The following is a 22,437-nucleotide window of genomic DNA, read 5'->3' as shown; positions in this document are numbered from 1 at the left end:
GGATTTATTTCTTACTGCGACAAGTCCTTGTGCTGCAGCCTAATCCCTCTATGCTGTGGCTGCTCTATGCAGGTTATAGCTGGAGGAGGGCAGCGTCTTCCTTACTGATACTGTTCCTGGATTGTCAGCCCTTCTGCAGGCCTCATAAAGCTGGTGTATGGGAAGCTGACTAATGGACACTTTCTATTAAGCCTCTCCAGATCTGCATGTATTATGCACACCGTAGACTGGGCCTTTGGTGCTTGACAGGCAAAACCCAGTATAAATTTCCTGATTTGTTCAGGCATCCAGGGAGGAAGATGACCCCTACCAACAGGTTGCCACTGGTAGTCAAGACACTGTAAAGGAGTCTGTTACAACTCTCCCTGTGCAAGGAGTCTCAACTCTGACAATGTCAAGCTTTTCCCTTGCAGGATCAGTCAACTGACCAATTTAAAGCTCTTCAAACAATTCCTAATAGGAAGATGAGGATGGTCTATAAGCAGGTTTTTGTACCTCCCTTCCTGCAGAGGTAACGCCAATGCAAGTATTTTTAGCACTTCCAAAGGAGTGCATTGTCTTTTTCCCTATCGTGTTTAAGCTAGAAGCTCATGCTAGAAGAGTGGTGCAAATTGAACAGAAGGACAGAGCAGCGGAATGTCTTAGTGGTCACCACCTTGCAGCACTGGGTTGTTCAGTTCAAACCCCAACCAGAACACTTCTATCTGTACTGCAGGATATCAGATTAGGCACTTGTGAAGAGGGAGAGGTCTTCCAGTATAATGAGTCACCTATTTAGTTGAAGTGGTCTTCATGAGCTTAGCCATATGCATGGAGTTGCCATTGGGGGATGCTGTGTCCTTCAGGGGTATACTCAATAATGATGATTAGGTGGGTCCTTGGAGGGGGTTTAGGGTCTTCTGGTGGTAAATTTGTGTTGGACTTGTCCCTAAAGGCCCGTACACACGTACCGATCGTCGGCATACAAACGTCAGCGGACGAAAGATCTGCCGATTGTACGCTTGTTAGTATGGTGCCTCCGACAGCCGTCAGCGCACATTCTGCCGACAAGAATCTGTCTTGCAAGCATTTAAATTTTTGTATGCCGACACCAGAGCGGCCGATTGTTCGCCAGTCAGTACAGAATTCGGCCGACAGACCGCAGATTTGCAAGACTGGGCATGCTCAGAAAAGAAAAAACACAGGGAAAGTTAACCATTACATGACATCACTTCTGCAGTCGGCTGTAGTCGGCGGACAAAATTCTTGTGCAGTCTTTGCACTTTTCAACAGACACCGACAGCCCGGGGACAAAAGACGGCCGATCGTTCGCCGACGATCGGTACGTGTGTACGGGGCTTTAGAGGTATATCTGTCTGCAGTTGTAGCCTGTGAACCTGCTTTAACCCTTTCCTCTCTTCCAATGCAATGGAAGTTGGGATGAAGAATATTGATTCTGTCCAAAATAATTCTATGAGTGGGACAATCTTGTCTGCATTACAAAAGTTTAAACTGTATCCTTTAAGGGCTTGCTTCATTTTATAGCAATGAGCTGCATTCAGTCCGGCCTCCTGCTTTAGAGTAAATGTCTGCCGAATGAAAGAAAACTGCAGTTCTAGAGTCAGTGTCTAACTCCAAAGAGGTTTGCTCCTGCAGTTCTGACTTGTCCAGAAAGAACTGAAGAGAGAAGGAGAGTCCTCAACCAAATAGTCAGCAAAGAGCTCCACTTCTGGGGGAGAGGTTGCTTACTGGTCTTTTTCAGATTGTGCCACCCATACATATCTTATGGGGACCTGGTTACTCCTCTTCTGATTGGAGGGTACAGCTTTGGTCTCAGACATTTGGACCGTCAGGACAAGCACTTCAGGCCATGTTTGAACATTCAGTCACCATTAAGCCTCTGACTGTGCCAGGAGGAATCCTTTGCTCCAGCAACAATGCTTGATACATTTTCAACCGATTCGAATTGCCCTGAAAGCGTGAAATTAAAATAATTCTAGAAAGCGAAATAAATAACTAAACAGATTCATCTGAAACAAAACAAACGTTTCCATTCTGCACATGTCTATGATGTTCAGCTTAAATATTAATTAATATGGTAATTGATGTTGTATGTTTAAATAGAGAGAAAGCAGTATGGCGGGTTTTCTATGACTAAATGCTTGTAGTGTGAAATGCGTTGGAGTATTTTGGTGGAGCATGGTTGTCCATTCACGTTTCTTTTGATGCCTCAATGACCAGCTGGACTTGCACTGATTGTGTGAGCAGAATAATGTGCACCAACCTAGAATGGGATATATTTGTGGGTTATCTTCACTAGTTTATGACGCAGAGACAGAAGGGAATGGAGAGGATATGGATGCCGTACTGGAGGAAGGTGCAGAGGATTTCTCTCCCCCACATTGTCATTATAATGAAGAAGGACCTTCACACAACATGCTTGCTAACGTTGAAAAGCTCATTTCCTCTGTCTGCAAAATCCTTGACATTATACCAATGAGAAGAAGATTGGGATTCTGGCACTCCAAATGGTTTATGTCTCTACAAATAAGCGGAGGCTTAGGGGGGCGCAGACATTATTCTCCTGTATTAAACCACTTCCCGCCCAATGACCTCATATGACGTCATGGACTTTGAGTGAAGATATCTGGATGATGGGTGGAGCTATAGGCATCATTCACATATCTTCTGCACCGTATAAACAATCATATGGGCTGTTCAGCCACTTGATTGTTTTTACAGGCGCCGCCCTCATGAAAGTAAAAAATATTGTTTTTCTTTTTAAAATTGTCGGTCATTTTTTGATTATAGCGCAAAAAATTAAAAAACGCAGAGGTGATCAAATAACCCCCAAAATAAATCTCTATTTGTAGGAAAAAAAGGACATTGATTTCATTTGGGTACAGCGTCGCACGACTGCGCAATTTTCAATTAAAGTAATGCAAAAAATGGCCTGGTCATGAAGGGGGGTAAATCTTCTGGGGCTGAAGTTGTTAACTGTCAGTTGCGCGGTCGTGCGACTCTGTACCCAAATAAAGTCAATGTCCTTTTTTTCCCCACAAATAGAGATTTATTTTGGTGGTATTTGACCTCCTCTGCGGTTTTTAATTTTTTCGCTATCAACAAAAAATTTCTGACAAAACAATATTTTTTACTTTCTGCTATAAAACATCCAATAAAAATGTAAAAAAAATTAAATGTATTCATCAATTTATGCCAATAAGTATTCTGCTACATGTTTTTTGTTTAAAATAAATCTCAATAAACTTATTTTAATTAGTTTGCGCAAAAAATTTCTTGTCTATAAACTATGGGATATATTTATGGAATTTTTATTTTATTACTAGTAAAAGCGGTGATTGGTGACTTACAGCGGGACTTTATTGTGGCGAACAAATCAGACACTAACTGACACTTTGTGGGAACCAGTGACACCAATACAATGATCAGTGCTAAAAATATGCACTGTCACTGTACTAATGACACTGGCTGGGAAGGGGCGATCAAATGGTTAAATGTGTGCCTAGCCAGTGTTGGTGTATTGGGGGAGGTGCTTTTACTAGGGGAAGGCATGGATCAGTGCCTCTGCTTTGCAGGAATCAAGGATCCATGCTTTCCCTACTGACAGAACGGCAATCTGCCTTGTTTACATAGATGGATTGCAATTCTGCCTGTGTACCGAACGATCAACGGGTGCCGGCGGACATCGCGTCTGCGGGACTTGCTGTGTAGAATCACAGTGGTAGTGAGCCGCTGGCAGCGCGCACTTGTGCATACTACCTGGAAGTGCAGGATCACATTTATATATGTGGTTCTGAGCAGCACGGCTGCCCTGTAGCAATAAAACTGCTATAGGGAGGTCGGAAAGTGGTAAAGACTTTTTTCACACCCCCAAATTTTGAGTCCCCCAAATATACATTCCAGACTCTGAATCTAGTAGGTGTTTAAAGCAAAGAAACAAAAAAAAAAAAAAACTGTGTGAGGTCAGCCGGGAAATAGATACAAAACTGTTAATCCGAGCATGCCGCCTGCCTGGCCAGGAAAGGGGGGGGGGGGTGAGCGTGTGAAGGTAATAGGCAGTAATATATTTCTCCCCCCCCCCCCTGGTGGGAGTGGAGATGACCCATCTATAAGGATATACAACACAAGGCTGTGTTCGCACTACGAGACGTTTCTCGGGGCTGCAGTTCCTCTGAGCTCCACAAGGTGGTGATCTCACTTCTACCCAGACAGGAAGTCTCTATGGAAGACAGGAAGTGATGGCAGGTACAGACACAAGTTCCATGTGGCACAAAGGAGAGAGGAGACATTGCTGGAAGTGGCAGTAGAGGAGGTAATAAGATCTTATTTTCTATTTACACCCAGTAACCCCCCCCCATCACGTCCGTCCTCCTTCTCCATAGTCACTGTTTATCTCCAGCAGATAATGATATGCACATATATAGTGTGGAAAGCTAGATCAACCCCTTCAGGGTCGAAAAATTATCTTGAGATTATTCTGGAGATTTGTCACCTTTCCCACCAATCATCTTCTCACCTTAGCAGTCTCTTGTAAAGAGGGATGAGATTCGGGTTCTCCTGAAATTTGCCCTTTCACACCCTTCCTCTGAAGATACAAATATCTTCATGCTTCACTATATTAACCATGTGTCTGCTCTCCTGTAGGCCCAGGATCGGCATGGTGGATGGAGTGGAGGGTGATCAGTTCTCAGATCTCTTCTCTGGTGAATGAATGCTGAAGAGATGAGCATTTCATCACTTCCAGGTTTAGTGCCATTGTTCCCCGGTCACTGTGGTCAGGGATGAAGCTGGTTGATCCCAATCTGTACTTCATCAGCTTCACTGGGGTCCATAGGTGACTTTGGAGGTCTAATAAACCCCTAATGTCTCCTTAACCAGTTGCCGACCGCCGCAAGTACATATATTGCGACGGTCAGCCCCGACCAGGCATAGTGATGTACCGGTACGTCACTAGCCTGGGAGCCAATAGCGGGCGAGCGCGTGTCGCCGGAGGCGCGCTCCCACCTCGGCTCGTTCACGGACACCTCCATGCGTGTGACCGGTGGACCCGATGTCCGCCGGTCACTCGCGATCGTCCGCTGTGAATGGAGAAAGGCAGGCGGCTAATGTAAACAAAGCCGCCTGTCATTCTTCCCTGTGAAAAAGCACTGATCTAATGGTCCTGCTATGTCGGACCGTTGATCTGTGCTGTTACACACACAGCCACATCCCTGCACAGTAAGAAGCACGCCCCTAGTGACACATATAGTCACTGCATCTCTAATAAAGTTAACCCCTTCCCTGGCAGTGTAATTTTTACAGTAACAGTGCATATGTATAGCACTGATTACTCTAGTAATGTCACTGGTACCCCCAAAAGTGTCAAAAATGTCAGTCAAGGGTCCGATCTGTCCACCGCAAAGTCGCAGTCCCGCAAAAAGAAATCGCAGATCGCTGCCATAACTTGTTAAAAAAAAAAACAACAAAAATGACAAAAATCTTTCCCTTAGTTAGTAAACGCAATAACTTTTGCGCAAACCAATTAAAATACGCTTATTGTGATTTTTTTTTTACCAAACATAGGTAGCAGAAAACAAATTGGCCAAAAAATTTTAAAAAATTTGATTTTTACATTTTTTTGGGTAATTTCATATAAAAAAATGTGAAAAATATTGTTATTTTTGCAAAATTGTCGCTCTTTTTTTGATTATAGCGCATGATCAAAAAATCGCAGAGGTGATCAAATACCACCAAAAGAAAGCTCTGTTTGTGGCAAAAAAAGGACATCAAATTCGTTTAGGTACAGCGTCGCACGACTGCGCAATTGCCCGTTAAAGTCACGCAGTGCCGAATCGCAAAAAATACCCCCTGGTCAGGAAGGGGGTAAAATCTTCCGGGGCTTAAGTGATTAAAGAGGACCTGTCATTTATATTACGCTGTCACAAAGGGGGTATTGGCCGCACACTGGAGTGAGAGCAATGATTCTGGGGCTGTTATTACCGGGTTTCTCTAAACGAATGACCTGTAGGAGCTTTTATAGCGTTGTCTTTGCACTATGTTGGGCAGTGAATTTAGTTACCATTTCATGGGAACACAGAGTTTTAAGGGTTGACATAATTGTGTGTGTGTGGGGGGGGGGGCTTTGTTTTTACAAGTTTAAAATACAGATTTTATTGTGTGTGAAAATGTTATTTTGTTTAAAGCCCATCTCTGGTGAAACAAAAACTGACCAAAACCCAAATGAGCATTTAACCCTCAAATAATGGGGGCAGCCCCACTTCAAGGGTTACATGGTCATTTTGGTGTAGGGAACCAGTAAAAGCACTTTTACTTATCCGATCCTCCGATCCCTCAATATCGGCACTCTCCTCTACTCCCCTACACTCTGGCAGTGGACTGTCCCTCCTCCTGTCCAATCAAGGGCTATGGGCTCTGCATTGGTCTTGATAGTCTCAGAGAACCTGTGACCACTCTTTATAAAAAGATCCCCCTAATTAACCCAATCTACATGTTCCAATTCCCACCGTGGGCAACCCACCTATAACCCCTTATATCCCCATCCTAATATTGTCCAACCAATGCAATCCAGATAATTCTTCATTATCCATCTACAGAGAAACCCGCATAGATCACATGACCACACCAATGAGGATGGAGGAGGATCGGAGTCACATGACTGAGAGGTTATTAAGCCACACCCTGGAGATTATCTACCTGCTGATCGGAGAGGTGAGGAGGATTCTGGGAGGTCACATGACATCACTCTTATCTCTATTAATAAAACACAGGCCTGGCCGGAGAGGTGGGGAGGATTCTGGGAGGTTACATGACATCTCTCTTGTCTAGTCTGGTCAATAGACCATGTTCTTATTATAGACATGTAGATGATGTCAGATGATTGATATCGGTTTATCTTTCTCCTGATCTGTAGGATTGTGTTGTAGTGAAGAAGTCTAGTGGAGAGCCAATCTCAGGAGGATGGAGCAGGACCCAGAGCCCCACCATGGTGCCTCCACCTCGTTCTCTGATACCTGAGAGGAACAGAGAGCAGAAGATCCTGGAACTGACCACCATGATGGTCCATCTGCTGACAGGAGAGGTGAGCGGTGCTGGGAATTCTGGGACATTATCCAGTAACAGACAAGGGATGTGTCTGGATGGTGACTGTATCATTGTGTGTGTCAGGTTCCTATAAGGTGTCAGGATGTCACTGTCTATTTCTCCATGGAGGAGTGGGAGTATTTAGAAGGACACAAGGATCTCTACAAGGACGTCATGATGGAGAATCAGCCGCCCCTCACATCACCGGGTAAGAGGAGACTTTATTGTAAAGGAGAGAGCAGTACGGAGGCTCCACCTAGATCCCCCATCATCTGATAAACACATAGAAACAATGTATTCAGTCAGTGTGTGTGTTTCCTACAGATGGGTCCAGTAATGGGAACCCACCAGAAAGATGTCCCCGTCCTCTGTATTCCCGGGATTCCACACAGGAAGGTCACACCATCCCTCACCGTCATCAGGTAGATGAGGAACAATCACTGATAGTATCATTAGGATCTGTACATTATCTGCATTGTTACCATTGATGTCATTTTTATTATATATTCAGAGTGGAAACCTGAGAGATTCTAAAGGTGAGGTTAAAGAAGAGATTAAAGAGGAGGAAAATGATGAGGATGGAGTGATGGAGGAGTCAGAGTTTCTAAAGGAACACAAAGATCTGTACCAGGAAACCATGGTGGAGTCATCCAGCTACAGAAACCCACCAGAGAGATGTCCCCGTCCTCTGTATTCCCGGGATTCCACACAGGAAGGTCACACCATCCCTCAATGTTACAAGGTTGGTGGATTGGAGCATCTAGGACATGGACTTCTGGAGAGGATGTGTTTTTTTTTATATATATATATATATATATATATATATATATATATATATATATATATATATATATATAATATCACAATATTAAAGCTTATAACTTTCAGATGATATTCTCTCTCATTTTCTTGGTTTAGAGTGGAGATCCAATCGATATAGAATTTGAGGTTAAAGCAGAAGAAGAAGAGATGTATGTGAGGGATGATCAGCAGTCTATGGAGGAGGATGGAATAACGGGGACATTTATAGAGGAGGACACTCCTACAGAGATCAGCACAGGTAGGTCATTAACACTAAATACAGTACATGACATAAATACATGTAATCCACCACTGATTACTGAATACCAATATTATGAGTCCTGACCCCTAGACTGTATACTCTGTTGTACATTACATACTCCTGACCCCTGCATTATATACTCTATGTTGTACATTATACTCCTGACCCCTTCGCTATATACTCTATCTTGTACATTACATACATGTGACCCCTGCACTATATACTCTATGTTGTATTATAGACTTCTGCTCTATCTCCTCTACCCACTGCTACAGTATCTCACAAAAGTAACTACACCCCTCACATTTTTGGAAATATTTTATTCTATCTTTTCATGTGACAACACTGAAGAAATGACACTTTGCTACAATGTAAAGTAGTGAGTGTACAGCTTGTATAACAGTGTAAATTTGCTGTCCCCTCAAAATAACTCAACACACAGCCATTAATGTCTAAACTGCTGGCAACAAAAGTGAGTACACCCCTAAGTAAAAATGTCCAAATTTGACCCAAAGTGTCAATATTTTGTGTGGCCACCATTATTTTCCCCTCTTGGGCATGGAGTTCACCAGAGCTTCACAGGTTGCCACTGGAGTCCTCTTCCACTCCTCCATGATGACATCACAGAGCTGGTGGATGTTAGAGACCTTGCGCTCCTCCATCTTCCATTTTAGGATGCCCCACAGATGCTCAATAGGGTTTAGGTCTGGAGACGTGCTTGCCAAGCCCATCACCTTTAACCTCAGCTTCTTTAGCAAGGCAGTGGTCATCTTAGAGGTGTGTTTGGGGTCGTTATCATGTTGGAATACTGCCCTGCGACCCAGTCTCCGAAGGAAGGGGATCATGCTCTACTTCAGTATGTCACAGTACATGTTGGCATTCATGGTTGCCTCAATGAACTGTAGATCCCCAGTGCCGGCAGCACTCATGCAGCCCCAAACCATGGCACTTCCACCACCATGCTTGATTGTAGGCAAGACACACTTGTCTTTGTACTCCTCACCTGATAAGTTTATCTTGGTCTCATCAGACCACAGGACATGGTTCCCGTAATCCATGTCCTTAGTCTGCTTGTCTTCAGCAAACTGTTTGTGGGCTTTCTTGTGCATCATCTTTAGAAGAGGCATCCTTCTGGGATGACAGCCATGCAGACCAATTTAATGTAATGTGCGGCGTATGGTCTGAGCACTGACAGGCTGACCCCCCCCCAACCCTTCAACCCTTCAACCTCTGCAGCAATGCTGGCAGCACTCATACGTCTATTTCCCAAAGACAACCTCTGGATATGTCGCTGAGCACGTGCACTCAACTTCTTTGGTCCACCATGGCGAGGCCTGTTCTGAGTGGAACCTGTCCTGTTAAACCGCTGTACGGTCTTGGCCCCCGTGCTGCAGCTCAGTTTCAGGGTCTTGGCAATTTTCTTATAGCCTAGGCCATCTTTATGTAGAGCAGCAATTGTTTTTTTTCAGATCCTCAGAGAGTTCTTTGCCATGAGGTGCTATGTTGAACTTCCAGTGACCAGTATGAGAGAGTGAGAGCGATAACACCAAATTTAATACTCCTGCCCCCATTCACACCTGAGACCTTGTAACACTAATGAGTCACATGACACCGGGGAGGGAAAATGGCTAATTGGGCCCAGTTCGGACATTGTCACTTAGGGGTGTACTCACTTTTGTTGCCAGCGGTTTAGACATTAATGGCTGTGTGTTGAGTTATTTTGAGGGGACAGCAAATTTACACTGTTATACAAGCTGTACACTCACTACTTTACATTGTAGCAAAGTTTCATTTCTTCAGTGTTGTCACATGAAAAGATAGAATAAAATATTTACACAAATGTGAGGGGTGTACTTACTTTTGTGAGATACTGTATAAACACATAATATGGATTCTCTTTGTTACGCCCATTTCCTACCAGCTGGACATTTTATATCTGATGAAAAAATCAAATGAAAATACATTTCTTCCCCCAAATCTGTAGACAATAAGTGGGAAATAATATTCCAATCTGTGCGATATCACCGCGCCGTGTAACAATCAGACTTACAATTCTAAAATATGAAATCTATTAAACAGTGTCAGGAAATGAATAAATAGTAATGTGATCGTCCAATAAGAGGATAGAAATGTGTGTCATGTGACACGTGTCATCAGTCAGGGCCAATATAAATGATAAAGTGCAAGTGCAGAAATTGCAGATGAGAAAGGTGCTGGTGGTCACTTCCACTGACCTTCCAATCTGACTCCTGTGTTACCAGCGAGTCCCACAGATCCCTTCCCCCTCTAGGGATATCGCTCACTCCTCTCCTCCTTCCTCTTCCTCCACGGTATATATGGGGGGGAGGGGGTAGAAAATAACCCCCCCTCTAGTGCTCTCCGTCTATCTGCTTTATTCAACATTAAAATCCAAGATGATAGAATTACAAAGCCGGGACTTGAGCAGTGCGGACTAAACAAGCTTCACAATGTGATCCTTCACTCAGATACCCCTTCCCTGGGATGGCCGAGATGGGACGTCCCTGCGCAGGCTCCGCCCATATTTTCTACCCCCCCCCATATATACCGTGGAGGAAGAGGAAGGAGGAGAGGAGGGAAATTATTTCCCACTTATTGTCTACAGATTTGGGTGAAGAAATGTATTTGAATTTTTTTGGCGCTGCATTTTATTTGATTTTTTATTTGTTTTTGTGTTTAGTGAAAGAAACTTTCTGAATGTGAGCTGCCATTGGGTGAATGCTTCTGTGAATATTTATACACCATTCTTTACACTACATGATTGTACCGATTTTATTATTTATTTTATATCTGATGATTTGATTGGAGGACAGACTTTTACATGGTGATAATAATGTGATAACATCCTCCAACTTTGGAACCTTAAACAGAAAGTGATAATGAGGGAGGAGTCAGTAACCCAATGATGGTGGTCTTCAGGATCAGTCCAGTCTTCATCTTGTTTGTTCTCCCCCATCCTCATTCTCTGACCTCTGGTGGGGCACAGCCCCGCTGTTATTCATGACTAAATCATGGACTAAATAAGGAAGTGTGGGACTTCTTGTGTTGGGAAGATGGCAATGAGTGATAGAGGGGGAGGGGACACTCGTCCTATAATCCCCTCATCACTGTCACTCCTATAAAAGACAGTTCTCAATGTTTCCTCACTCTCTGACTAAGGTCCATGAATAAAGAAATGAACTGGTAGGAGATCAGAGGACCCTTTTACTAGTTACCTTGAGGGGGGAATTGTAAGATCCTCAGAGAAAAAGCTGCCTGATGTGGGCGGAGTCCTGATTTAGGGGAACCAATCTGCTGATGTCTAGTAATAATCTTTGTATTTCTATTTTAGTAGATGGACGGGAGATGAGGAAAACCTCAGAGGATTGTCTCACTTTGTCTCCAGACTGTAAAGTAGAAGATGAGGACATCGCACAGTATAGTCCAGGAGAAAACCCGGCTACCTCAAATGTCCATCCGGCACCACACAGTGTAGATGGACCATCGTATTCCTCTTATCCTGAGGAACCTCAGACTGTGAGGGACAGTGCCGGACCATCGTATTCCTCTTATCCTGAGGAATCTCAGACTGTGAGGGAAAGTGCCGGACCATTGTATTCCTCTTATCCTGAGGAACCTCAGACTGTGAGGGACAGTGCCGGACCATTGTATTCCTCTTATCCTGATGAACCTCAGACTGTGAGGGACGGTGCCGGACAATCGTATTCCTCTTATCCTGAGGAACCTCAGACTGTGAGGGACAGTGCGGGACCATCATATTCCTCTTATCCTGAGGAACCTCAGACTGTGAGGGACAGTGCCGGACCATCGTATTCCTCTTATCCTGAGGAACCTCAGACTGTGAGGGACATTGCCGGACCATCGTATTCCTCTTATCCTGAGGAACCTCAGACTGTGAGGGACAGTGCCGGACCATCGTATTCCTCTTATCCTGAGGAACCTCAGACTGTGAGGGACAGTGGGGGACCATCGTATTCCTCCTATCCTGAGGAACCTCAGACTGTGAGGGACAGTGCCGGACCATCGTATTCCTCTTATCCTGAGGAACCTCAGACTGTGAGGGACAGTGCCGGACCATCGTATTCCTCTTATCCTGAGGAACCTCAGACTGTGAGGAACAGTGTCGTCCTTCCACCAGATAAGAGGTTCTCCTGTACTGAGTGCGGGAAGTATTTCAGTTCTAAATCCAAACTTAATGTGCATAAAAGATCTCACGCTGGTGAGAAGCCGTATACCTGTCCTGAGTGTTGGAAATGTTTTTCAGTGAAGTCCCATCTTTACAGACATCAGAGATTTCACACTGATGAGAAGCCATATTCCTGTCCTGAGTGCGGGAAATCTTTTTCAGAGAAGTCCAATCTTTCCACACATCAGACATCACACACTGGTGTGAAGTCGAGATCACACACTGGTGTGAAGTCGTATTCCTGTCCTGAGTGCGGGAAATGTTTTTCACAGAAGTCTTATCTTTCCAAACATCAGAGATTGCACACTGGCGAGAAGCCATATTCCTGTCCTGAGTGCGGGAAATCTTTTTCAGATAATTCCAATCTTTCCAGACATCAGAGATTGCACACTGGTGTGAAGTCGTATTCCTGTCCTGAGTGCGGGAAATGTTTTTCACAGAAGTCTGAGCTTTCCCAACATCAGAGATTGCACACTGGTGAGAAGCCATATTCCTGTCCTGAGTGCGGGAAATGTTTTTCACAGAAGTTCAATCTTTCCAGACATCAGAGATTTCACACTGGTGAGAAGCCGTATTCCTGTTCTGAGTGCGGGAAATGTTTTTCAGATAAGTCCAATCTTTTCACACATCAGAGATTTCACACAGGGGAGAAGCCATATTCCTGTCCTGAGTGCGGGAAATGTTTTTCACTCAAGTCCCATCTTTCCACACATCAGAGATCTCACACGGGGGAGAAGCCGTATTCCTGTCCTGAGTGAGGGAAATGTTTCTCACTGAAGTCCTGTCTTCCTGTACATCAGGGGTCCCACACAACCCTGGAGGTGTATTAGTGCACTGAGTGCGGGAAATGTCTTCTATATGAATGTTGGTGGACATTTGGAGAAGAAGCACACCCTGATATACACCTCAGATATACTCCATGGCTGATCTTCATCATGTAAGAAACACTTCATAAGGAGATCAGAGATCACCAAAGACATGGATGAAGTGTTGTCCCGTGTTGGCCATTGATAGCAGGAGAAAAATAAAAATGGAGTCCTTACCTTTCATTGGCTGAGTACATTTTGTACGGGAATATTTCACAAACACTTACAGATCTGGTAGTTATAAATGTGTTGATGAAATGTGACCCGCATTCCCCCAGTCATGGTGAATTGGGATTTCCTATAATGGTCAGTTCCATCTAGTGGCCATAATGTGCTTTCCTGACAGATTTCCATGGCAGCATATGTTTGGGTAGCCCCGCCTTAGTTCCTCCCCCATAAGACCCCACCCCCATAAATGTTCAGGATAAGCCAATGGCTGCGTTCCTTTTTTGTCCTCCTCACTTATAGGACCATTTTTGTATGAAGTTTTCCTACCTATTGGAAGTATTGGTGGGCGGGTCTGGTGCTGGGCAGCTGTTCGGGATGTCAGGAGCTTCCTTTGGTATCCAGAAGTCTTCCAGGATCTCCCGAGTGGTCATTGAGTCCCCAGCTATCAGCGGGGTGGTGTTATCGCACACATATGTAGAGGATCCATGCCTAGAGAGTGGGCTCTGCCATCGGCGGCCATTTGCATTGGCTGGGAGCCCAGCTGTTAGCGGGTGGCCATTAAGTGTTAGACACGTGAAATTCGTTTCGGTGCGAATACAAATTCTGACAAATTTCAGGTTATTCCTAGATTCGGATGTATCCAAATCTCCAAATGAAATTGTAATGTATTTTGTTGAAATCTGTTAAAATTTGTTTTGTTTATTCATTTTCTAACTTCTCGGAGCGATTCGAATTCGGATCAGTCAAAAAAACGATCGACCAATGCAAATTCTGTGTGAAGAAATAGCTGGTTGTTAAGCAGCAAGCTGGGAAGCCGGCCGCCCGCATCCTTACCAACCATGACTCATCAGCTGTCAGCGGGCTTCCCCACTGACAGGTGAATGGAAAGAAAGAATCCCGGCATTGCTCGGCAATAGAAGAAAAAAGGCGTGATCCTCCCCCCAGTCCATACCAGGCTCTTCGGGGCCAATATTTAAAAAAAAACATAAAACAGTGTGGGTTCTCCCCTAAAATCCATACCAGACCCTTTATCCCGGCATGCAGCCCGGCAAGTCAGGAAAGTGGGAGGTGACTAGTGAGTGTCCCCTCCGCACTAATAATACCAGGACACATGTCCTCAACATGAAAATGATATTTCAAAAATTGTGTGTGTGTTGTTTTTATTATTTATTTTAACACTTTTCTGGTAAATAGGTACAGGTACTATGGTCCCGATACTCATTCACATGGGGGGAGGGGCGGGATCTGGGTTCCCCTTGGTAAAAGGGGCATTCAGATTACGACAAGTCCCCTGCCTGCAGACCCCCACAACCACAGGCCACGGTTGTGGGGAAGAGGCCCTTGTCCCCATCAACATGGTGAAGAGGTGCTTTGGGGGAGGGGGAAGTGGTGCCCCAAAGCACCCACCCCCCCATGTTGAGGGCATGTGGTCTGGTATGGGTCAGGAGGGGGTCGCTTGCTCGTCCCCCCTTTCCTGTCCTTACAAACTGCATGCTCAGGTAAAGGTCTGGTATGGATTTTTGGGGGGACCCCACGCCAGTAATTTTTTTACATTTTGGCGTGGTCTTGGTATGGATTGGAGGGGACCCCATGTCCTTTTTCTAAACATTTTTCTATTGCCAGGCAATGCCGGCATTCTTTTCTTTCCATTCATCTGTCAGTGGGGAAGCCCGCTGACAGCTGATGAATCATCGGTTGTTAAGGATGTGGGCAGCCGGCTTCCCAGCCTCCTGCTTAGCAACCAGCTATTCTTCACACTGAATTCGAATCAGTCGATCGTTTTTCGACCAATTGGAATTCCGATCGTACTGAAAAGTTTAAATTCGTTAGAAAAATAAACAAAAGTAAACAAATTCTGAAACCAAACTGAAGGAATTCCATAATGAAACAAAATTAGTTACATAACGAATCTATCCGAAACAAATTTTTCCGTTCTGCACATGTCTCCTAAGCGTGCCCAACCCAGATATAGCAGTTGTGTTCCTGCCTCTAGGATCCGGGTCACCCTGCAGATGCATCGATAGCCCTGTGGAAGAGTTCCGGCACACGTGAGTATGTTTGGCTTGAGGTCCGCAGAAGGGAGCAGACGCCATGTGGGCTCTGCTAGGGAGTAACCAAAAGGAAAACATATGGAGAGGACTCTGCTCTCTGGGGGATCGATGTGCATTGCAGCATCTTATCAAAGTTTGGTGCAGTCGCCTACCTTTGTCTTCTTTTTCTGTCCTGAGGAGAGAACTGTTTGTTGAAGCAAGGTTTGCTTTCTGCGTAGCGGTACCCCCGCAGCAGCCACTTGGGTATTGGTTTGCCTGGGCCTCCCACTGATTACTCCACAGCCAGATACAGGGTATTTTCACACAGCCAGGTGCACACACTCTTCCGCTCGTTGTCTCCAATGACCAGTCTAGGGGATGTGTTTTTATGTTTTATTTGGAGCACTTTGATAGGAGAAGAAAAACCAGAGCTATCATGAGAGTCCCAACATCCTATCTGTTCAGAGAAATGGGAACCTACAGATGTTCACAAGGAACCACTGTCATATGTGTGGACTTTAAGGGCACAGCATGAGACAGATAACAACTACATGGATTTATCCTAAAATAACATTTATTGATTTATCTAAAACCAGATCTCAATAAAATGAGGAAACTGGCCCCAAACTGAGCTCAGCTCGTACACAGGAGATCAATGTCTCCTACTAATTTCACTCATGTACATCATACATATATAAGGATAAGTTGGTATATATCATAAGGTTCGTGTAGGTATAGATATTTCCTCTCTTCACTTAGATGTAACATTTAGTGACGGCCATGTACTTTTTTACTGAATATATCTTATTACTATTATAACATTTGTGTCAGCTTTTTTTGTATACATGTCTGCATCATATTTGTTACTGATGCCAACGTTCAGATTCTATTTTTGAATATCTTAGTTGGTGATCTGCCTCATTTAAAGTCCCACGATCTCTGTTTTCTGTTTGCATTAACCATTAGGGATGGAGGCACGTCACCGTGTTTGCTTCAGATCATATTCCTCTATCTTCCTCTGTTCACTGGTCAACGTGTTTCACACAAGGCTTCTTCAGGACTATGAAGATGTACAGACAGTTTTCTCTTAAAATGAACAGACTTGATATTAGTGTTTCATAAACATAGAACATAATCTGTATTTATGTACATCATAATAAATACAAACATGGCTTACTAGCACACGGACTTCCTTCCAACCCCCAACAAATTAACCCGACCTGGGGCGGACACAGAGGGGGGGGGGGTTCAGACCAAAATGTGTTGTATATATAGGTATCTGCCCTGATGATCCTAGGTACAAGATAAAATATATAGTATCTCACAAAATTAAGTACACCCCTCACATTTTTGTAAATACTTTATTAATTTCATCTTTTTATGTGACCCCACTGCTGGCAACAAAAGTGAGTACACCCCTAAGTGACAATGTCCAAACACAGTTTGCTGAAGACAAGCAGACTAAGGACATGGATTACTGGAACCATGCCCTGTGGTCTGATGAGACCAAGATTAACGTATTTGGTTAAGATGGTGTCAAGCCTGTGTGGCGGGAACCAGGTGAGGAGTACAAAGATAAGTGTGTCTTGCCTACAGTCAAGCATGGTGGTTGGAGTGTCATGGTCTGGGGCTGCATGAGTGCTGCCGGCACTGAGGAGCTACAGTTCATTGAGGGAACCATGAATGCCAACATGTACTGTGACATACTGAAGCAGAGTATGATCCCCTCCCTTCGTAGGGCAGTATTCCAACATGATAATGACCCCAAACACACCTCCAAGATGACCACTGCCTTGCTAGAGAAGCTGAAGATGAAGGTGATAAACTGGGCAGGCATGTCTCCACACCTAAACCCTATTGAGCATCTGTGGGGCATCCTCAAATGGAAGATGGAGGAGCGCAAGGTCTCTAACATCCACTAGCTCCGTGACGTCATCATGGAGGAGTGGAAGAGGACTCCAGTTGCAACCTGTGAAGCTCTAATGAACTCCATGCCCAAGAGGGGAAAATAATGGTGGTCACACAAAATATTTACACTTTGGGCCCAATTTGGACACTGTAACTTAGGGGCGTACTCACTTTTGTTGCCAGCGGGTTAAACATTAATGGCTGTGTGTTGAGTTATTTTGAGGGGAGAGCAAATTTATATGGTTATACAAGCTGTACACTCACTACTTTACATTGTAGCAAAGTGTCATTTCTTTAGTGTTGTCACATGAAAAGATAGAATAAAATATTTACAAAAATGTGAGGGGTGTACTTACTTTTGTGAGATACTGTATATATGTAGTAGTGTGATCTTAGACATACAAATTCTTATACAAGAAGAAGGCGGGATAGAAACTAAACTTTATAGAAAACCGACAGCCGGCAACACGGTTTTACATGGTAATAGCTTTCATCCAAGCCCCCGGTACATAGTATACCCTACTCCCAGTATCTTAGATTGCATAGAATCTGTTCGATTGACGTAGATTTTAAACAGGAGGTGGACTCTCTTCGAAAGAGATTGCTTATTAGAGGCTATTCGCGGACTACACTGTGAAAAACTTATAATAGGACTTAGAAGCACAAAAGAGAGGAAGTTATGTTCCGAGGCCTGAAACAACCAAAAACAGAAATAGTCCGTTTAATAACACCTTATACTAGACAACATACACAAATTAGAAAATACTTCAACAACATTGGTACAGACATCCATGCTCTCATCTGCCAGGACTCCACCCACCGTCCAATATACTCCATGGCTATTGGATCAGTGTGAATCATCAAGACAGCATGAGCTGTGTCCCTGTTAGGCAGAGAAACCAAAAACTATATCCACTCATTCTAGCACCTACCTAGGAGGGCTCTACATCTGTATGGCAGGGTCTGTTTGATTATTCACCTGCTGGGATGGAGCTCTGATGTGAAAAGCTGCAGTGTCAGTATTCTCTTAGCAGTAATTAACCCCTTACAGGTTTTCTCACCCAGCAATCAAACAACTGTTACACTGTCTTTTTTTACAGCTTAAGAGACTTTAGCAGCCATAGTTTGAATTACGAATTAAAAAAAATTACTACATAGCTTGAGTAGCATTTATATATGTTATAATATTTATTTTATCAATAATATGGAGTTCTCCCTTGCACCGTGTCTGTTTATCATGGATTTATTTCTTACTGTGACAGGTTCTTGTGCTGCTGCAGCCTAATCCCTCTATGCTGTGGCTGCTCTATGCAGGTTATAGCTGGAGGGGGCAGCGTCTTCCTTACTGATACTGTTCCTGGATTGTCAGCCCTTCTGCAGGCCTCATAAAGCTGGTGGATGGGAAGCTGACTAATGGACACTTTCTATTAAGCCTCTCCAGATCTGCATGTATTATGTACACCGTAGACTGGGCCTTTGGTGCTTGACAGGCAAAACCCTGTATAAATTTCCTGCTTTGTTCAGGCATCCAGGGAGGAAGATGACCCCTTCCAACAGGTTGCCACAGGTAGTCAAGACACTGTAAAGGAGTCTGTTACATCTCTCCCTGTGCAAGGAGTCTCAACTCTGACAATGTCAAGCTTTTCCCTTGCAGGATCATTCAACTGACCAATTTAACCCTCTTCAAACAATTCCTAATAGGAAGATGAGGATGGTCTATAAGCAGGTTTTTGTACCTCCCTTCCTGCAGAGTTACCTGCGATACAATTTTTTTTCGCACTTCCAAAGCAGTGCATTGCCTTTTTCCCCTATGATGTTTAAGCTAGAAGCTCATGCTAGAAGAGTGGTGCAAATTGAACAGAAGGACAGAGCAGTGGAATGTCTTAGTGGTCATCACCTTGCAGCACCGGGTTGCTCAGTTCAAACCCCAACCAGAACACCTCTACCTGCACTGCAGGATGTCGGATTAGGCACTTGTGAAGAGGAAGAGGTCTTCCAGTATAATGAGTCACCTATTTGGTTGACTTCATGAGCTTAGCCATATGCATGGTTGCCATTGGGGGATGCTGTGTCCTTCAGGGGTATACTCAATAATAATGATTAGGTTGGTCCTTGGGGGATTTAGGGTCTTCTGGTGGTAACTTTGTGTTGGACTTGTCCCTAAGGGGTATGTATATCTGTCTGCAGTTGTAGCCTGTGAACCTGCCTTAACCTTTGCCTCTCTTCCAATGCAATGGAAGTTGGGATGAAGAATATTGATTCTGTCCAAAAGAATAATTCTACGAGTGGGACAATCTTGTCTGCATTGCAAAAGTTTAAACTATATCCTTTAAGGGCTAGCTTCATTTTATAGCAATGAGCTGCATTTAGTCCGGCCTCCTGCTTTAGAGTAAATATCTGCCAAATGAAAGAAAACTGCAGTTCTAGAGTCAGTGTCTAACTCAAAAGAGGTTTGCTCCTGCAGTTCCGACTTGAAGTCCAGAAAGAATTGAAGAGAGAAGGAGAGTCCTCAATCAAATAGTCAGCAAAGAGCTCCACTTCTGTGGGAGAGGTTGCTTACCGGTCTTTTTCAGATTGTGCCACCCATACATATCTTATGGGGACCTGGTTGCTCCTCTTCTGATAGGAGGATACAGCTTTGGTCTCAGACATTTGGACCGTCAGGACAAGCACTTCAGGCCATGATTGAACATTCAGTCACCTTTAAGCCTCTGACTGTGCCGGGAGGAATCCTTTGCTCCAGCAACAATGCTTGATACATTTTCGACCGATTCGAATTGTCCTGAAAGCTTGAAATGAAACTAATTCTAGAAAGCGAAATAAATAACTAAACAGATTTATCTGAAACAAAACAAATGTTTCCATTCTGCACATGCCGATGATGTTCAGCTTAAATATTAATTAATATGGTTATTGATGTTGTATGTTTAAATAGAGAGAAAGCAGTATGGCGGGTTAGCTATGACTAAATGCTTGTAGTGTGAAACGCGTTGACAGTCTCATCTCTCCTGCCATGTTGTCACTTCTGGATATATTCGAATAAAGGAGTATTTTGTTGAAGCATGGTTGTCCATTCAAGTTTCTTTTGATGCCTCAGTGACCAGCTGGACTTGCACTGATTGTGTGAGCAGAATAATGTGCACCAACCTAGAATGGGATATATTTGCGGGTTATCTTCCCTAGTTTATGACACAGAGACAGGAGGGAATGGAGAGGATATGGATGCCGTACTGGAGGAAGGTGCAGAGGAATTCTCTCCCCCATATTGTCATTATAATGAAGAAGATCCTTCACACAACATGCTTGCTAACGTTGAAAAGCTAATTTCCTCTGTCTGCAAAATCCTTGACATTATACCAATGAGAAGAAGATTGGGATTCTGGCACTCCAAATGGTTTATGTCTCTACAAATAAGCAGAGGCCTGGGGGGGGGGGGGGGTGCAGACATTATTCTCCTGTATTAAACCACTTCCGGCCCAACGACCTCATATGACGTCATGGACTTTGAGTGAAGATATCTGGATGATGGGTGGAGCTACAGGCATCATTCACATATCTTCTTTTTCTGCCGGTGATTCACTGCACCATAGAAACAATCATATGGGCTGTTCAGCCACTTGATTGTTTTTACAGGCGCCGCCCTCATGAAAGTAAAAAATATTGTTTTCTTTTTAAAGTTGTCGGTCATTTTTTGATTATAGCGCAAAAAATAAAAAAAACGCAGAGTTGATCAAATAACCCCCAAAAGAAATCTCTATTTGTAGGAAAAAAAGGACATTGATTTTATTTGGGTACAGCATCGTACGACCGCAAAATTTTCAATTAATTTAACGCAAAAAATGGCCTGGTCATGAAGGAGGGTAAATCTTCTGCGGCTGAAGTTGTTAACTGTCAATGTCGTGGTCGTGCGACGCTGTACCCAAATAAAGTAAATGTCCTTTTTTTCCCCACAAATAGAGATTTCTTTTGGTGATGTTTAATCACCTCTGCGGTTTTTCATTTTTGCACTATAAACAAAAAATTTCTGACAAAACAATATTTTTTACTTTCTGCTATAAAACATCCAATAAAAATGTAAAAAAATTAAATGTATTCATCAATTTATGCCAATATGTATTCTGCTACATGTTTTTGTTTAAAATAAATCTCAATAAACTTATTTTAATTGGTTTGCGCAAAAAAGTTCTTGTCTATAAACCTATGGGATATATTTATGGAATTTTTATTTTTTTACTAGTAATAGCGGCGATCGGTGACTTACAGCGGGGCTTTATTGCGGCGGACAAATCAGACACTAACTGACACTTTGTGGGAATCAGTGACACCAATACTAAAATATGCACTGTCACTGTACTAATGACACTGGCTGAGAAGGGGCAATCAAAGTGTTAAATGTCTGCCTAGCCAGTGTTTTTGTATTGAGGGAGGTGCTTTTACTAGGGGAAGGCATGAATCAGTGCCTCTGCTTTGCAGGAACACAGGATCCATGCTTTCCCTACTGACAGAACGGCAATCTGCCTTGTTTACGTAGATGGATTGCAATTCTGCCTGTGTACCGAATGATCAGCGGGTGCCGGCGGACATAGCGTCTGCGGGACCTGCTGTGTAGAATCACAGTGGTAGTGAGCCGCTGGCAGCGCACACTTGTGCACACTACCTGAAAGTGCAGGATCACGTTTATATAGGTGACTCTGAGCAGCACGGCTGCCCTGTAGCAATAAAACTGCTATAGGGAGGTCGGAAAGTGGTAAAGACTTTTTTCACACCCCCAAATTTTGAGTCCCCCAAATATACATTCCAGACTCTGAATCTAGTAGGTGTTTAAAGCAAAGAAAAAAAAAACTGTGTGAGGTCAGCCAAGAAATAAATACAGAACTGTTAATCCGAGCATGGCCAGGAAAGGGGGGGGGGGAGGGGTGAGTGTGTGATGGTAATAGGCAGCAATATATTTCTCTCCCCCTTGGTGGGAGTAGAGATGACCCCATCTATAAGGATATACAGTACATACACAGCACAAGGCCGTGTTCACACTACGAGACGTTTCTCGGGGCTGCAGTTCCTCTGAGCTCCACAAGGTGGTGATCTCACTTCTACCCAGACAGGAAGTCTCTATGGAAG

General features: G+C 43.8%; 2 protein-coding genes across 2 annotated transcripts in view; one reads left to right on the top strand and one right to left on the bottom strand.

The window, feature by feature from the left end:
* The window catches only part of LOC309550263 (uncharacterized protein), a gene marked incomplete at both ends in the record, with an annotated part of 667,886 nt that overhangs the window by 467,994 nt on the left and 177,455 nt on the right, over nt 1-22,437 (bottom strand).
* LOC309549850 (uncharacterized protein) lies at nt 11,610-13,383 on the top strand (the record flags this gene model as incomplete). Its single annotated transcript, XM_082250348.1, has 3 exons — nt 11,610-11,620; nt 12,445-13,149; nt 13,233-13,383. 2 exons carry the CDS (start codon nt 11,610-11,612, stop codon nt 13,103-13,105), a joined length of 672 nt encoding a protein of 223 aa, XP_082106474.1. The 3' UTR covers nt 13,106-13,149; nt 13,233-13,383.

This window comes from Pelophylax lessonae (assembly GCF_965119305.1).
Source record: "Pelophylax lessonae genome assembly, chromosome: 3".
NCBI classification, from domain to species: Eukaryota; Metazoa; Chordata; class Amphibia; order Anura; family Ranidae; genus Pelophylax; species Pelophylax lessonae.
Note: the sequence above shows the minus strand (reverse complement) of the source record. Positions and strands in the feature narration are given on the sequence as shown.